The sequence below is a fragment of the Nelumbo nucifera genome, chromosome 4, assembly GCF_055504915.1.
Source record: "Nelumbo nucifera cultivar China Antique chromosome 4, China Antique-T2T, whole genome shotgun sequence".
Taxonomy (NCBI): Eukaryota; Viridiplantae; Streptophyta; class Magnoliopsida; order Proteales; family Nelumbonaceae; genus Nelumbo; species Nelumbo nucifera.
In genome coordinates this window covers 37,689,668-37,704,747 of record NC_142652.1, presented here as the reverse complement: position 1 = coordinate 37,704,747, position 15,080 = coordinate 37,689,668, and the positions used below count along the sequence as shown (strand labels likewise).

The window sequence follows — 15,080 nt, the reverse complement described above, 5'->3', positions numbered from 1 at the left end:
TGCAACGAACCGAACCGACCCGGGCCTGTATGCATGAGAATGCAACCGCACGTCTGGTCTGACGTGTATCTCTTAAGATTGGCGCAGCATGACGTGTTCTCCGACAGGAAGGCCAATAGGCAACCACTTTCTGCGTGTTACACGTATAAAGCTTCCTTTCCTGGACTCTGGAAGGTCGAAGTGGGCCCTACAAAGACCAGCTCATGCACTCAAAGTGGGCTGGGCCCTTGCTCTTTCTTTCGCGAATCTGGACTCGACCCACACGAAACGGCGTTTGTGTTGGCAACTCGCAACTGCGGGGTTTGGACTCCGATGCTCATCTCCCTCATTCTCTCCTCTCCACTTTCCTTTCTCTGCACTCTCGCTTCTGTGCAAATCCATGGATTATCAATCTAAAACCCAGGATAGGGTTTCGTCAATCTCGTAATTATTTTTTCTCCGATTCCTTGATTCTTCTGCTTTTTTTTTAGTCTGGAGCCATGGTGTTGAGATCTGGCAGGAGAAAGCTATCCTTCGATATTCTTAGCGGCAATGGCTCCATGGACGACGAATTTGTCCTTTTCCGATCAAATTCCGATCAAGTTCGACAGATTGATGGAGATGAAGGTCGTGTGGATCCTGGTGGGGATAAGCCAAATCGTCGCAAACGGAAGAACAAGAGTTCGAAGAAGAAGAAGTATTATATTGATTGTTCCATCGAGGAGGATCCGGTTACTGGTAATACGGGTGTTGATTCGGTGTTGGTTGATCAGAGATCTTGTTTATACGAGAACGGCTCTTGTGACAATGGAGTGAAGTCTGATTACCAAAGTTATAGGAGTCAGACCGTTATCTGTGAAGAAGTTACGGTTTCAGAGGAGAATGATGCAAATGTTCGAACTGTGCATCATGTGGCCGAGCATGATTTTCAGAATCTGCATGGGGATCGACATCAATCTGGGGAATTGAGACAGAGGAGTGTGGGTGGAAGTGGTCTATGTAATGAATCTGTATCGCGGACTGGCGAGCCTGCTAAGGAGGAGAACAGTGTGGGATTGAAGTCGTCGTCATCGGGGCAATGGCGGCCTGATCCTAATGGGAGTGCTGTTACAACTAAATTAGAAACAGAATTGTCACTGGACTGGAAGCAGCTAATGGCTGAAGATCCAAGTTGTGAGTCAACCTTTCTCAAGTACTTAACTCTTTAGTATCCCTAAAATTATTACTTTTGGTGTTTTTTGCGTAGCATCGTACATCCTAAGAAATTCATAATTTCTCTGATTTCTTGTGAATCATGCTAGTAGGGCTGCAAATGGATAATTTTGGAATAGGAAATACCTAGATCCAAAAACGATACGTTAATATTTGGATTCCAATGGAATCCTATCCGTCTAATTCAGATCGGACTCAGATGAACTAGAAATGACTTTGATAATGTATATCATGAGTATATGATTACTTAAAAATAACTTTTATGTGATTTAGAACCTATGACTCTTCAGGAAAACAACATTCGAACCAATTTATCCAATGGGTGTATATTAATTCTATGTGGATGTAAGCATATGTATGAAGAATATCAGATTGGATTGTGATCCATAATGGATGCAATTATAAATGGATGGAATTCAGATTTTGCTAGATGGGATTGGATTTGAATTCTACTTTGGACAAACAGATACCATTTGTTTCCTTCCTTACATGATAATGGTTTTGCTAAACTTCTCCATGTCCCTTTTATGGACTGAACTAAAATTTGGAAAATTCTAGAAACAATGAAGCTATGAAATTTAAGAAGAAAATAGCTAATTAGCAGGGCTATAAATTGGGCTAAATCTTTGGACCTTTGTCACCTTTCCCCTATGATGACATTTGGAGGAATTGGGAATTGGTGGCCAAAAGCTCTGTGGTGAGAGATAAGCCTGTGGTGGAGTGGTGACCTCTAGGCAACCCAGGGCCATCAGGTATTGGAGGAGTCTTCAGAAATGCATGCACAGGGTCAGATTATTGCTTTATTCTGGTCCTATTGGAGTGGGTGGTTCAGTTAGTGCGGATGTCCAAGCAGTGCTACAAGGAGAAGAGATTGCTAAAGAATAGATTTGTTAATTTAAGGTGACTTTAAATTAGTAATTGGGTGCCTGAAAGAACCGGATATGGTGGCCTGGTCTTATATGGAAGCTGGTGATGTGCGATCCGGTCGGTCCTAGCTGCCGGTCACCTTGCCTTTGACAGAGCCGAAGATGCCTGAAACAAGGAGGAAACTGGAGATTTCCGGGGAGGAACTCGGTAGGAACACTCTGAAGCTCAAGTTAATACTCTTGAGGAGGCAAGGAAAACAATGGATTTGAAGACTAGAAAGCACAAAAATCACATACCTCATTCTTTGGGGGAAGAAGGCCTTTTATAACCACTCTGGTACACTCACTCCCATATCTCTGCCAGATCGGATGTCATCAACTCTGCGGGGGCAGACATAACCGCCACTGTCTTCCCTGTCAGGGCCGTCTCTGCAACGTCTGAGATGGCGGTAGCAGGTGGCCGTTGGAGTGCGGCTGTGATGTGTCAGACCCTTAATCAGTCAGGCGCACCGCCTCCGGGTACGGACTTCTTTGGTGTCAGGTACGGTTCGTTCAGTCACGCGACCTGGAGCCGAAGTGCCGGAGTGGGGCGCGAGGTGGTCTTGAGTTCGGATAAAAGTGTGGCCTGAACTGACCCGAGGTGGGTCAGCTCGGGCTTTTGCCCTTTGCGATGCTCCTTGCAAGGTTCGGGGTCTCTAAGGGAAAGCTCGGGCTCTTCCTCCTGGGAAGTGTGGGTTCCTTTTGGGGGAGCTCGAGGCTTCTCTTTGGGGAGCTCGGGTCCTTCCTGGGATACGTTTGTCAGTTCGGGCTTCATCCTTAGCGAGTTCTCTTGATGTTGGGCTTCCCCTTGGTGAGCTCGGGTCTTCTTGGGACACGGTTGTTGCTGTGCTGAGCTAACGCTCCTGCCAAGTCACACTTGGTTACTTCCACGTGTCGTGCGGCCAAGGGGTCGGGCCAAATCTCCCTCCATCAATTGCCCCCCACTCCCCGTGCCCGGGGTCTCAACCCAGCGTGGGTAGTTCATGGGATAACGGGTGTATTTGCCTCGTGACGCTTTGGTCTTGGTTTGGAGATTCTTCGGTCTGACCTGTCTATGCTTTCGGCCCGATCAGGGTCGACTCGGCTCGACCAGGGGACAATTCCGGGTCGCGTGCATCTCACGCGCGGACGTCAAACGGCTATAAATTTTCGGACGTAAAAAATTCGCGCTAAACTGATTTCACCTCGGGGGTCGTGCAACTGGTTTTCTTGAGAGCCGTTGGATGGCTTTAATCCTGGCCATTGATGCGTGGTTACAGCGGCTATAAATAGTGGGGGCCCTGGTCACTTTTCCTTCGCCATTTCTCAGTACGCTTCTTGAGCTCGCGTCCAAGGTCTTCAGCTCGCGTCACTTTCCTCAGCTCGTGTCTCTCTCCTTAGCTCGATAGCTTTTTCCTTGGTGAGTCCCCTTAGCTTCTTTCCATTTCCTTTCCTCAATGTCCAGTTCGGGTAGTTTAGATCGTCTTTTAGGGTCTAAGGCTGGGACCTCGGCCCGGGCTGCTTCCGATAGCCCTCTGGGTGGGCCCGAGGTAGAGCCTTCGGGTCGGTCCAGTTCGGGTAGCTTTTTCCTTGGTGAGTCCCCTTAGCTTCTTTCCATTTCCTTTCCTCAATGTCCAGTTCGGGTAGTTTAGATCGTCTTTTAGGGTCTGAGGCTGGGACCTCGGCCCGGGCTGCTTCCGATAGCCCTCTGGGTGGGCCCGAGGTAGAGCCCAAGGTAGAGCCTTCGGGTCGGTCCAGTTCGGGTAGCCTGGCATCCACTTCTCGTCAAGTTCGGATGCCAGACAAGTTCGGACCTTCCACCATGACGTCGGAGAGACTTCGGTCTCTTGTTCGTCAGTTCAACCTGCCCGGGGAGTACACTTATGGTTTGCCCACGGGCGACTTCCCTTGGGTGCACGGTCCGGACGAGATCGTGATTTTTTGGGAGCAGCTCGTTGCCGGGCTGCGCCTTCCTTTTCATCCCCTTATCGTCGAAGTTCTGAATCACTTCGGCGTTACCATTGGTCAGCTTCACCCAAACTCTATCTGTAACGTCGTTGGGACCATCTCCCTTTGTTGCGCACACTACCTTCCGTTAGAAATTTTCTCCGCCATCCTGATGCTCAAGAAGCAAGCGGGTTCCCTCTCTCGGGGCAGGCGGGCCTATTACTTGTCTCCCCGCCCGAGGTTAAAACTCCTGCACGAGCTTCCGAGTAAGGTCCCGGCATGGAAGCAGGACTATTTCATAGTCCGAAGTGCTACGGGGTGGCCGTTTCCTTCTGATTGGAGGGCGACTTCTCCCGACCCCGGCGTTACTTTAGACAAAGACACGTTGGAGGGCCTCCAAGATTGGGCCCAGCTCGGGCTCGAGTGCAAAGATTATCTTGCGGAGGCTAAGCTTATCCAGGCCTGTCTGAGTTCGGGTAGGTTTCTTGCTCAGTTTCTTTTCTTCTCTCTCCCTTCTTCTTCTTTTTTTTTTTTTTTTACTGATGCCGAGCTCCTTTTGCAGGTGTCATGGAGGCGGAGAAGATCTGAGGTGCCAACTTGCTCGAAGGGATGAAGAGGCGAAAGTGGGCTACCAAGCGGGCTCGCGCCGGATCTCCTTGGGCCGTGGAGCCCGAAGCCCCAAGCCGCCCCCCAGTCATCGACCTAGAGTCTCCCAGGGAGCCCGAGGTGGCTGGGCCTGCTCCAGAGGCCGCAACGGAGCCCAAGATAGCAAAGGCTCGGGATATCGATACCACAGCCTCCCACACTCGGACGGTGCTCTCCAGCTCGGGGAGCCAGGAGGGGGTTGGTAGCATACTGACGCCGAGCTACACTCTTCGCAAGAGCAAGAAGGCTGTCAACCCCGGGGAGGTTGTGGCGTGGGTTGACCTCCCTCCAGGTCACATCGGGGCGCGCACTGCGTCACATGCTATGGTGGTAAGTCGTAGTGGTTTCTCTTGGTATTTTCCTTGTGCTATTATTCTCTTTTTGTCGGACTGACTTGTTCTCGCTTGGCAGGTAAACTCCTCCATCCACACCCTAACTCTTCAGGCGGAGAGGAGCCTGAAGCGGGCACAAGCTGCCGAGGAGGCTTCCCACGCAGCGCAGGCAGAGCTAAGGGCAGCGCAGGCCGAGCTGGAGGTAGCTCGGGAGCGGATTCGTCGTCTTGAGGGCGATGCTTCGGCTCAGCAGACCGAGCTGGAGAGGCTTCAGAGGGACAACGGGGCTCTGAGGCTTGTGGCGAAGAACCTCGCGACCTCGAAAGGGGTCTTGGAGCACGAGGTCGAATACCTCCAGGCCGACATCAAGGAGAAGACCGAGATCTTCCTCCAGGGCCTTGAGGATGCTAAGGTGAAGGCCGTCGACGACTACATTGCTTCGGCGCGCTTCGATGACTTGATGGTGGGCTCGTACCGGAGGGGTTTCAAGTTGAGCCGATGGATGATAAGGCATGCATACCTCGAGCTCGACACCAGTGCCATAAGCACTTCGCGCATCACTCCGGAGATGGCTGCCGCGGCCGACGATGATGCGGACTCTGAAGACGAAGCGGACCCTTCGAGTGCTGTTGAGGTTCCTTCTAAAGGCAAGGGAGATGTGCCTCTGAGCTGATGTATGCCGAGCCTGCGAGCTCGTTTTTGTTTGTTTTTTCTCTCTTTTTTTTTTTTGGAATGAAATGTAAACAAAGTATTTTGCAATGAAATGTCCCTTTTTTGGTTAAGTGTTGGGCACTGTCATTTTTCTTTTTTTACCAAACTGACTATATTGCCGAACTGCTAGAATTGGTCCCCGAGGCGAGTTAACATAGTAAGGCTATACGCCCGACCTGTTCTCCGCTTGGGTTGGTTAACAGGCTAGAATTCGTTGATGAGGTGTCGAGGTCATCGTCAGCTCGGTGCTGGCACTTGGCCTTCGCTTGCCCATGCCGAAGAGGCGATTGGGTCTTATGGTGCCGAGGTCCTTGTTAGCTCGGCATTCTGACCCTTAGGCTCTGGTAGTGGCTCATAGCCCACTTAGTTTGATAATTTATAGGTAATATCGTCTTAAGTTGACGATGTTCCATGCCTGGGGTATTTGTTTACCCTCAAGGGTTTCGAGCTCGTACGCTCCCCCGAGTGTTCTCTTTACTCGGTAGGGTCCTTCCCAGTTTGGTTCGATTTTGCCAACGCCGGGCTCAGGTACCATGACTTTGCGGAGAACTAGGTCGCCGACACGAAAGTTTCGTCTCTTGACTCTGGCATTGTAGTACCGAGCTACCCTTTGCTGGTACGCTGCGGTCCTGATGTAGGTGAGGTCTCTCACCTCGTTGAGCAGGTCGAGGTTGGTACGTAGCTAGTCTTCATTGGTCTGGTCGCCGTACGCTTCCAGTCATAATGAGGGGATTTCGATTTCAGCCGGGATGACTGCCTCCATACCATAGGTGAGGTTGAAGGGGGTTTCTCCGGTGGCGGTCTTCTCTGTATTTTGGTAGGCCCATAGGACGCTAGGTAGTTCGTCCGCCCATAGTCCTTTAGCTCGGTCTAGTCTGGCCTTCATTCCGCGGAGGATAGCTCTTCGTGACTTCTGCCTGACCATTTGCTTGGGGGTGTGCGACCGACGTGAAGTTTTGCCAAATCCCCATATCTTGGCACCATTCCTGGAATTTGATATCCTCGAACTGCTTGCCATTGTCGGAAATCAGTACCCGAGGTAACCCGAAGCGGCACACTATGTTCTTCCAAAAGAAGTTCTGGACGTTTCGAGCTGTGATTGTTGCGAGAGGTTCGGCTTCTACCCACTTTGTGAAGTAATCTACTGCCACTACTAGGAATTTCCTCCCACCTGTTGCTGGCGGGAATGGCCCAAGTAGGTCGATGCCCCATTGCGCGAAGGGCCATGGGCTGGTGAGATACTTGAGGTCGTCGGCAGGCTGGTGGTGACTATTGGCGTGCTTCTGGCATTTTTCGCATTTCCTGACCAGCCCAACGGCGTCTGCTTTCATTGTTGGCCAGTAGTACCCTTGTCGCAGTGCTTTTTGAGTGAGGGCCCTACCCCCCAGGTGTCCGCCACACAGGCCTTCATGAATGTCATGGAGTACGAGCTCGGCTTCGGGAGGCCGAAAGCAGCGCAGGTAGGGGAGCGTGTAGGATCTCCGGTACAGCCGTCCGTCTATTATGACGTATTTGGCTGCCTGGCGCTCTACCCTCCTGGCGGCGTTGCGGTCTGCGGGGAGGGTTCCATGTAGCAGGAAACTCGTGAGTGGATCGATCCAGCTCGGCTCTGCTTGGGCGACAGGAGCGACCTCCTCTGCCCCCCCGAGAATGCTAGGCCGAGGTAAGTCCTCTATGTACACAGTTCTCATGGTGTTGTCACTGGTGTTGGCTAACCGGGACAGGGCATTGGCCTCAGCGTTCTCGGACCTCGGGATTTGCTTGATGAAGTGTGACTGGAAGCTAAGCAGAGCCTCTTTTACCTTTGCCAAGTAGGCGACCATAGTTGGCTCGCGGGCTTCGTATTCGCCTGTGACTTGGTTGACCACAAGCTGGGAATCGCTGCAGATAACTATGTGTTTTGCCTTTACCTCTTGCGCCAGGGCTAGCCCGGCTATCAACGCCTCGTATTCCGCCCCATTGTTGGATGCCGCGAACTCGAAGTGTAGCGTGTACTCCAGTTTCGTGCCACTTGAACCGTGAAGAACTACACTAGCTCCGCTGCCCTGCTGATTTGAGGAGCCATCAACGTGAAGGATCCAGGGCTCTTCATCCCAGTTCGCGCTTGGCCTGACCAGGAGAGATACCGAACTGGGTGCGACCTCACGGGGCTCGGACTCAAACGGCCTGGGAGCACCGAGCTCACCTGAACTGGGAGCCTCGTGCTCAACCGAGCTAAGGACCTCGGAGCTGAACGTGCATTCTGCAACAAAATCCGCCAAGGCTTGAGCTTTGATAGCGGTTCGTGGCTTGTACTGGAGGTCGTACTCACTGAGTTCGATGGCCCACTTCTCGTCCCCCGAGCTAAGTCTTTCTTTCTCCTGTCCTCTGGGTTGGAGGGTTCGCCTTCCCTCTTCCTCTTTTTGATCCCGCTTTCAGTCCTCTGGTTGATCTCCTCCTCTGTCCTTATGAATTTGTCCGCGAGCTTGAGGAATTCAGCTATGGTAGCGGGCTAGTTGACCACCATGTGCCACTTGAACTCCTTGTGTGTCACACCCCTCTTGGCTGCCGCGAGCTGTACTGCGGGGTCTAGGCGCGATATCTGCAAGCACGCATCATTGAATCGCTTGACATAGCCCCGAATGGACTCTCCTTCCCTCTGGACTATCCCGAGGAGGCTCTCCTCGGTTCGGGGGCACCGCTTGCTAGTAACAAAGTGCGTGGTGAAGACTTGCACAAACTGGGTCCAGCTCCTTATCGACCCGGGGGCCAGGTTCCTGTACCAGGTGCGGGCCACTCCCCTGAAGGTGGTAGTGAAGGCCACACACATGCAGGACTTGCTGGCCCTTGCCAGGTGCATTTGGGACTGGAAAGCATCGACATGGTCATTGGGGTCAAAGGACCTATCATACTTGTCTAGAGGGGGGAGTTTGAAATTTTTGGGCATGGGAACCGCGTGGAGTTTTGATGACAGGGGGGAAGGGACTGAAAGAATAGGGGCAACTTTTACCTCGTCCGAGCTTGCTTCTTGTTTACCTCGGAGCTCGGGTAGGATGCGGGTGGTAGTACGACGACTTCGCCGGCGCCTCCGCTGCTGCTTGGAAGGCCTGGTATTGGCGCTGCTTGCCTCGATGTTGCCGAGCTCAATGGGCCCGGACTATTGGTGGTAGTCCGCGGCCAGGACGCCGAATTGGTTTTCTGCGAGCGGGGGCGCGAACTTAGAGTGTCGAGGTGCTGACTTGATTGACTGGGAGGTTCCTAATTCGCCGGTGAGTTGCGAGGCAGGGGTAGTTAGTCTTTCTCTCCTGCTTGGGGACGTGGCCTGGCTTCTGGAGGGGTTTTGAGGCTGGGGAGCTTCCCCTCAGTGAAGGCGCCCGCCCTGAGGAGAGGGCTTGACTGGCTTGATAGCAGGGTGTCGAGGTGGGAGCTACGGTTGGTTCAGAGGCAGTTGGGGGAACTGCTGTTGGTAGTGATACAGAGAAATGTGGTGTAGTACTTGATGCTGATGGAGCTGATGTTGTTGGAACTGCTGCATTTGGGCTTGCATGGCCCGCATGCATTACATCAAGTCATCAAGCTGATTCTAGCTGGTCGCCAAGGGGACAACGGTCGGTTCGGCGAAGGTTGTCTCAATAGGGAGGGGAAGGGGAACATTCACAGGTGCCACCGTGCTCGGTGCATTGAGGCTAGGGATTCCGTCCGCTGAGAGGGGGACGGTGAACTGTCCGATGCAGACAGTGGCGGGTTGAGGGTGTTCCCCTACAACACTCAAGTCGGCGTTGTGCTTGTTGCTGCTGGAGGAAGCCATGGATACTAAAGGTTTCTTTGAGAGAGAGAGTTAAAGGTTAGGGGAGGCCTTTTGAAGTCTTCCCACAGACGGCGCCAAATGATGATGCGCGATCCGGTCAGTCCTAGCTGCCGGTCACCTTGCCTTTGACAAAGCCGAAGATGCCTGAAACAAGGAGGAAACTGGAGATTTCCGGGGAGGAACCCGGTAGGAACACTCCGAAGCTCAAGTTAATACTCTTGAGGAGGCAAGGAAAACAATGGATTTCAAGACCAGAAAGCACAAAAATCACATACCTCATTCTTTGGGGGAAGGCCTTTTATAACCACTCTGGTACACTCACTCCCATATCTTTGCCAGATCGGGTGTCATCACCTCTGCGGGGGCAAACATAACCGCCATTGTCTTCCCTGTCAGGGCCGTCTCTGCAACGTCTGAGATGGCGGTAGCAGGTGGCTGTTGGAGTGCGACTGTCATGTGTCAGACCCTTAATCAGTCAGGCGCGCCGCCTCCGGGTACGGACTTCTTTGGTGTCAGGTACGGTTCATTCAGTCACGCGACCTGGAGCCGAAGTGCCGGAGTGGGGCGCGAGGTGGTCTTGAGTTCGGATAAAAGTGTGGCCTGAACTGACCCGAGGTGGGTCAGCTCGGGCTTTTGCCCTTTGCGATGCTCCTTGCAAGGTTCGGGGTCTCTAAGGGAAAGCTCGGGCTCTTCCTCCTGGGAAGTGTGGGTTCCTTTTGGGGGAGCTCGGGGCTTCTCTTTGGGGAGTTCGGGTCCTTCCTGGGATACGCTTGTCAGTTCGGGCTTCATCCTTAGCGAGTTCTCTTGACATCGGGCTTCCCCTTGGTGAGCTCGGGTCTTCTTGGGACACGGTTGTTGCTGTGCTGAGCTGACGCTCCTGCCAAGTCACACCTGGTTACTTCCACGTGTCGTGCGACCAAGGGGTCGGGCCAAATCTCCCTCCATCAGAAGCCTTGAGGAGATTTAAATGACTAACCACAAATACAACTGTAAATTGTCAATGGGAAAGAAGACCGGCAAATAGGAGTCAGCTTTTTTGGGTTGTTTTGAGGCAACAACTTGCACCTCTTTGAGGGAAGCAATTTCTGTGTACTTCCTTATTGATCTTTACTAATTAATAAAATTCTATTATTTATCAAAAAAAATTAAAGAAGAAAATAGAGATGGCGAACTTCCATTACCTCCTTATTCCCATTCAGTATTCAATTGCACTGATCATGTGGACGCTTTTAATATTTCATCCTGGTATACATACTGTTATCTCAATAATGTTTGTATACTGGTGCCTTGTTCTGTGCCACGCTGAAATACAACTAAGGATTTTGTGTTGCTTCCTTGCCATTCTCAGCATTTCATCCTGTTCATGTTGCTTTTAGTTGGTGTCTAGTAATGTTGATCAAGGTTCTGCAACTATAGTTACTAGCTAGCCAGTGATTGTCTTTCAGTTAGGGCCCGTTGCTTGTTTAATGGTAAAATCTTGGACTGATAAGCATGAGAATGCAACTTAAAGTCTGAGCATGACCACTTAATGCTGAAATGCTGTAGATTAAGTCCTCCAGTCCACTCCTCCCAAGACCCTGGATAATGGGGACCGGCAGGCATTGGTTAATGGCCTTTTAATGGTTTTCCTTCAGTTGATTTATAACACTAGTTTGGTGAAAAAGTGATGCGATTCCAATAAGCAAATTTCGTGCTTGCTTGTTTTTCAATTGTTGTTTCAGTGGAATGAATAGTCCACACCAAGGTAGCCAATGTTAAATAACCATATGGAGTTGATTCAGAACCATGTATCCTTGCCCAGAGCTTTAATAAGTCTTGCACATTGGATTATTTCTTTCCATCATAGTTGTCAAGGCGACAAGGCGCCCTTGGAGGCTCGCCTCGCTTAATCACCAAGCAGTTTTCTATAGTGTGTTAGACAAAACTTTTATATTCTTAATTTTTTGAGGTTATAATTTTAAAATAGTTATTTTTAAACTAAAATATTCATTTTGTGTGTTTATATACTAATTTCTATTTATTATTTTCTTATTTGTTAGGGTTAAATCAACACAAACATTGCTAAATGTTGTATTGAACCCTGAAAGACTTCAAAACCTGAACCAATAAGTAAGGAAGAACTTAAAATGTTGTCTAACCAACACATTTACTTCTTTTTCTTAACTAATTTTGTGTGTCTATACTATATACCAATTTTCTTCTTCCACCTTTTCTTTTCTTCTTTTCCTATAACAGAAATAGGGGTTCAGCCCTTATATTTTTTGAAATTTCTTTTCTTTCTTATTTTTTTTCTCATGAATATGTTGGAATATGTTGATTTTCTATATTTAAACATGAAGTTTATACTTTTCTCATGAAAATTATGGATAATTATTAAGGAAATATGATTATGGAACCTAGGGAACTACCTTAGGATACATATTTTTACTTGAAAAATTCCATTGCCTAGGCGACTAGGCAACAAGGCGCCCCCTTGTTGCCTAGCCTCGCCTTGGTGCCTTGAAAACTATGCTTTCCACTTTAAAACATATTTTTTTGGTCTTTGATTTGATTTTTTAGAGCCTTCTACCTGCACCAAATTGCTCCTTGTGCAGTCCTTGGTAATCTTTTTTTTTTTTTTTTATATGTAGTCCTTTGTAATCTATGCACAGGATTAGACCATAAAAATCCATCTAAGTTGACTTTAACCATATCATGCCATTAATTGGAGCAACTTTTCTATACTATTCTCATTTCTGATTTTTGTCTTTTCTACTCTTGCCACTTATCCATCTCAACCTCCTCATTTCAGTTAGACTCATTTTTTGAATTTGTTGTTTCTTGATTGTTCAATATTTTATAAATTATAGCAAGGCTTGCCTTATAACTTACTATAAAACTTTCCTTTAGTCTCATTGGTATATGTGGGTCATATAGCATACCACTTTCGACTTTAACCACCTTACTCTGATTCTTTGGACAAAGTCTTCTTTAATGTCCTTTCTCAAAAAAAAAAAAAAACTTCTTTAACGTCTGTCTTATTATGAATGATCCAAGGCATCAAAAGTAGTTAATTTGGGTTGTTTTCATGATCATCAACCTAATTGCACCACCATTTTTACTAATAAGTTTTACTAAAATTGCAAGACATGTATTCTGTCTTTGTCCGACTTATCTTGAAACCTTTGATTTTAAGGCATTTCTTTATTATTCTAGCTTTGCGTTCAACCCGCCTTTAGTTTTATCAGTTGATGCTATATTTTCAGTAAAAATGTACACCATCTTTAGTTTTGTTAGTTATTACATTGTGGAAGCTTTAATACAGTGCCTTATCTTACAGTGATTTATGAGATATATTTATATGGTCATTTGGCAGTTCTCTTTGCTGTGGAGAAATCACCAGTTAAATTTTTTATTGGAGAATTGTATTTTGGAAATTCTTTGCATAGCACAACAACCATTGGAAATGAAAAAGAGCGAGAAAGAGTCTATGATACTATCTTCCGTTTGCCATGGAGATGTGAACTGGTAAACTTTGCTCCTCTTATGGTTTTTTATAGAAAATTTGGTTGATTGCTTTTAAGTTGTTTCTGTGCTAGCTACCTCCCTTTTTCACTTGTATTTACACTTATATTCCTATTTAACAGTTATTATTGGTAAAAAAGGGTATTAGTGTATTGATTATATAGAAGTTAAGCTCCCTTCTGCTCAAGTGATGCAAATGTTGTTTATTTTATTTACATTGAGAATGGAATTTGTGCCTTATTTTTGTTTGATTAAACTGGGAAATGTTCTTGCAGTTAGCTAAGGCTTATTACCTAAATTATCTGCTCACAAATGTGCATCAATTGTGTGTTTCTGTTGCATTTTTCTTATGTCCAGATTTTCTGGAGTAATTTGGAGGTGCTGACAGTTTTTTCTTGCTTCCAATCTTACTTTTTTTTTTTTTTTATCAGCAACCCAAAAATTGATTCATTAAAATAGAAAGGAGAGATACAACAAGAAGTTGTGAAAAGAAACAACAAACCCAAGAAAATAAACCATCCCAATAGTTACAAATAAGCCCTGAACATGGATTGTCTCTGAAGTCCTTTTTGGTACCAGAAGGTGCTTATGCAGACACCTAATTTAGTTTGATTTTTATAATTAATTATTGCGGTTTAGTTAATTTAGATTGATGTTAATAATTCCATTTCCATTATCTAAATTGAATGACTTGAAAAGGGTATTTTCAATAAAAGGGCTATTACCCTATGTTGGTTTTGACTATCTGGGATATTGGGAGGGGTATGTTTGATATGGACCTGAAGGGGCCTTTTGCCCCCTAGCCAGGTTTAATTAGTACCCAACTGGGTTGTTGCTTGTTTTATTTCAATGAATGATAGATCAAATGATTTATTTGGTTTGAGATATTATAGGTGGTGATTTAATGGAGGTCTTCTTGGAATTCTTTGAGAGAGGTAAGATAAATTTGGGTGCCAATGCTACTTTCATAGCTTTGATTCCTAAAAAGATAAATGCAAACCACCCAAAGGATTTTAGGCCCATAAGCCTAATTGGGAGTATGTATAAGGTAATATCAAAGGTCTTGGCAGAAAGAATAAAAAAGGTACTACCTTCTTTGATTTCTCTGAACCAAGGGGCATTTGTGTCAGGAAGACAAATTATTGATCAGATCCTTATTGCCAATGAATGTGTGGATTACAGAAAAAGACAAGGAGAAAAGGGTCTGATTTGCAAACTGGATTTGGAGAAGGCCTATGATTTGGTGGACTGGGACATTTTACTGGAAGTATTGAGCAACAAGGGATTTGGAGAGAGGTGGTGCATGTGGGTTAAGGGCTGTATCTCTTCATGTCACTACTCTATTCTAGTAAATGGGGTAGCCAAGGATTTCTTCTCAACAAAGAGAGGATTAAGAGAAGGGGACCCTCTTTCTCCTTTCCTTTTCACCTTGATAGTTGATGTGTTGAGTGTCCAGATTACTGGAGCCGATGCTATAAATTTGATTAGAGGGTGGAGAGTAGGGAGGGAGGAAATAGTTGTAACCCACCTTCAATTTGCTGATGACTTGATTCTCTTTTGTGAAGGAGATCTAGAGGAGTTGGAAAATTTAAAGGTCTTGGTAGAGAATTTTGAAAAGGTCTCCAACTTGAGAGTAAATTGGAATAAAAGCTGTGTAGCTGGAATTAATAGGCAAGAAGGTCAGGTGGCATGGTTGGCTAGATCTCTAGGTTGTGAGGTAAGTCAATGGCCCCTTAAGTATTTAGGCTTACCTTTGGGAGGAAATCCGAGGTCTGTTAGCTTTTGGTACCTAGTCTTGGAAAGATTCTCAAAAAGACTAGCAGGTTGGAAAAGGAACTACATTTCTTTGGGAGTAGAATCCTCTAATTAAGTCAACACTAGCAAATTTGCTAGTGTACTTTTTGTCTACCTTCAAATTGCCTGTTAAGATTGCAAACCAGATTGAAAAAATAATGAGAGATTTTCTGTTTGAGCCTGGAGATACCAAAAAGGATCATAGGGTAAAATGGGAAGTGGTGTCTAGAAAGAAAGACAAAGGGGGTTTAGGGATTGGAAATATTAGAATAAGAAATGCAGCTT

The 15,080-nt window shown here is 47.2% G+C and overlaps 2 protein-coding genes across 3 annotated transcripts in view; both read left to right on the top strand.

Moving 5' to 3' along the window:
- The first annotated feature begins 248 nt into the window (after positions 1 to 248).
- The window catches only part of LOC104607291 (protein POLLEN DEFECTIVE IN GUIDANCE 1), a 37,260-nt gene continuing 22,428 nt past the window's right edge, over positions 249 to 15,080 (top strand). The window contains exons 1-2 of one of the 2 annotated variants that reach the window (XR_016085601.1): positions 249 to 1,152; positions 12,853 to 13,004. Coding sequence is in view for 1 of the 2 variants with exons in the window: in XM_010272909.3 (XP_010271211.2) it covers positions 480 to 1,152; positions 12,853 to 13,004 (825 nt within the window). In the remaining variant the exon portion in view is untranslated. The remainder of the gene's footprint in view (positions 1,153 to 12,852; positions 13,005 to 15,080) is intronic. The other variant, XM_010272909.3, reaches the window with a different exon arrangement.
- On the top strand, positions 1,180 to 5,778 carry LOC148792197 (uncharacterized). The gene is made up of 3 exons (XM_088903521.1): positions 1,180 to 4,498; positions 4,585 to 4,997; positions 5,079 to 5,778. Exons 2-3 carry the CDS (start codon positions 4,632 to 4,634, stop codon positions 5,670 to 5,672), a joined length of 960 nt encoding a protein of 319 aa, XP_088759647.1. The 5' UTR covers positions 1,180 to 4,498; positions 4,585 to 4,631; the 3' UTR covers positions 5,673 to 5,778.

Coding starts and splice junctions, on each gene's coding strand:
- LOC148792197 (XM_088903521.1), top strand. CDS start 4,632: ATGAAGAGGCGAAAGTGGGCTACCAAGCGGGCTCGCGCCGGATCTCCT. Junction 4,998..5,078: donor CTGCGTCACATGCTATGGTG/GTAAGTCGTAGT, acceptor CTCGCTTGGCAG/GTAAACTCCTCCATCCACAC.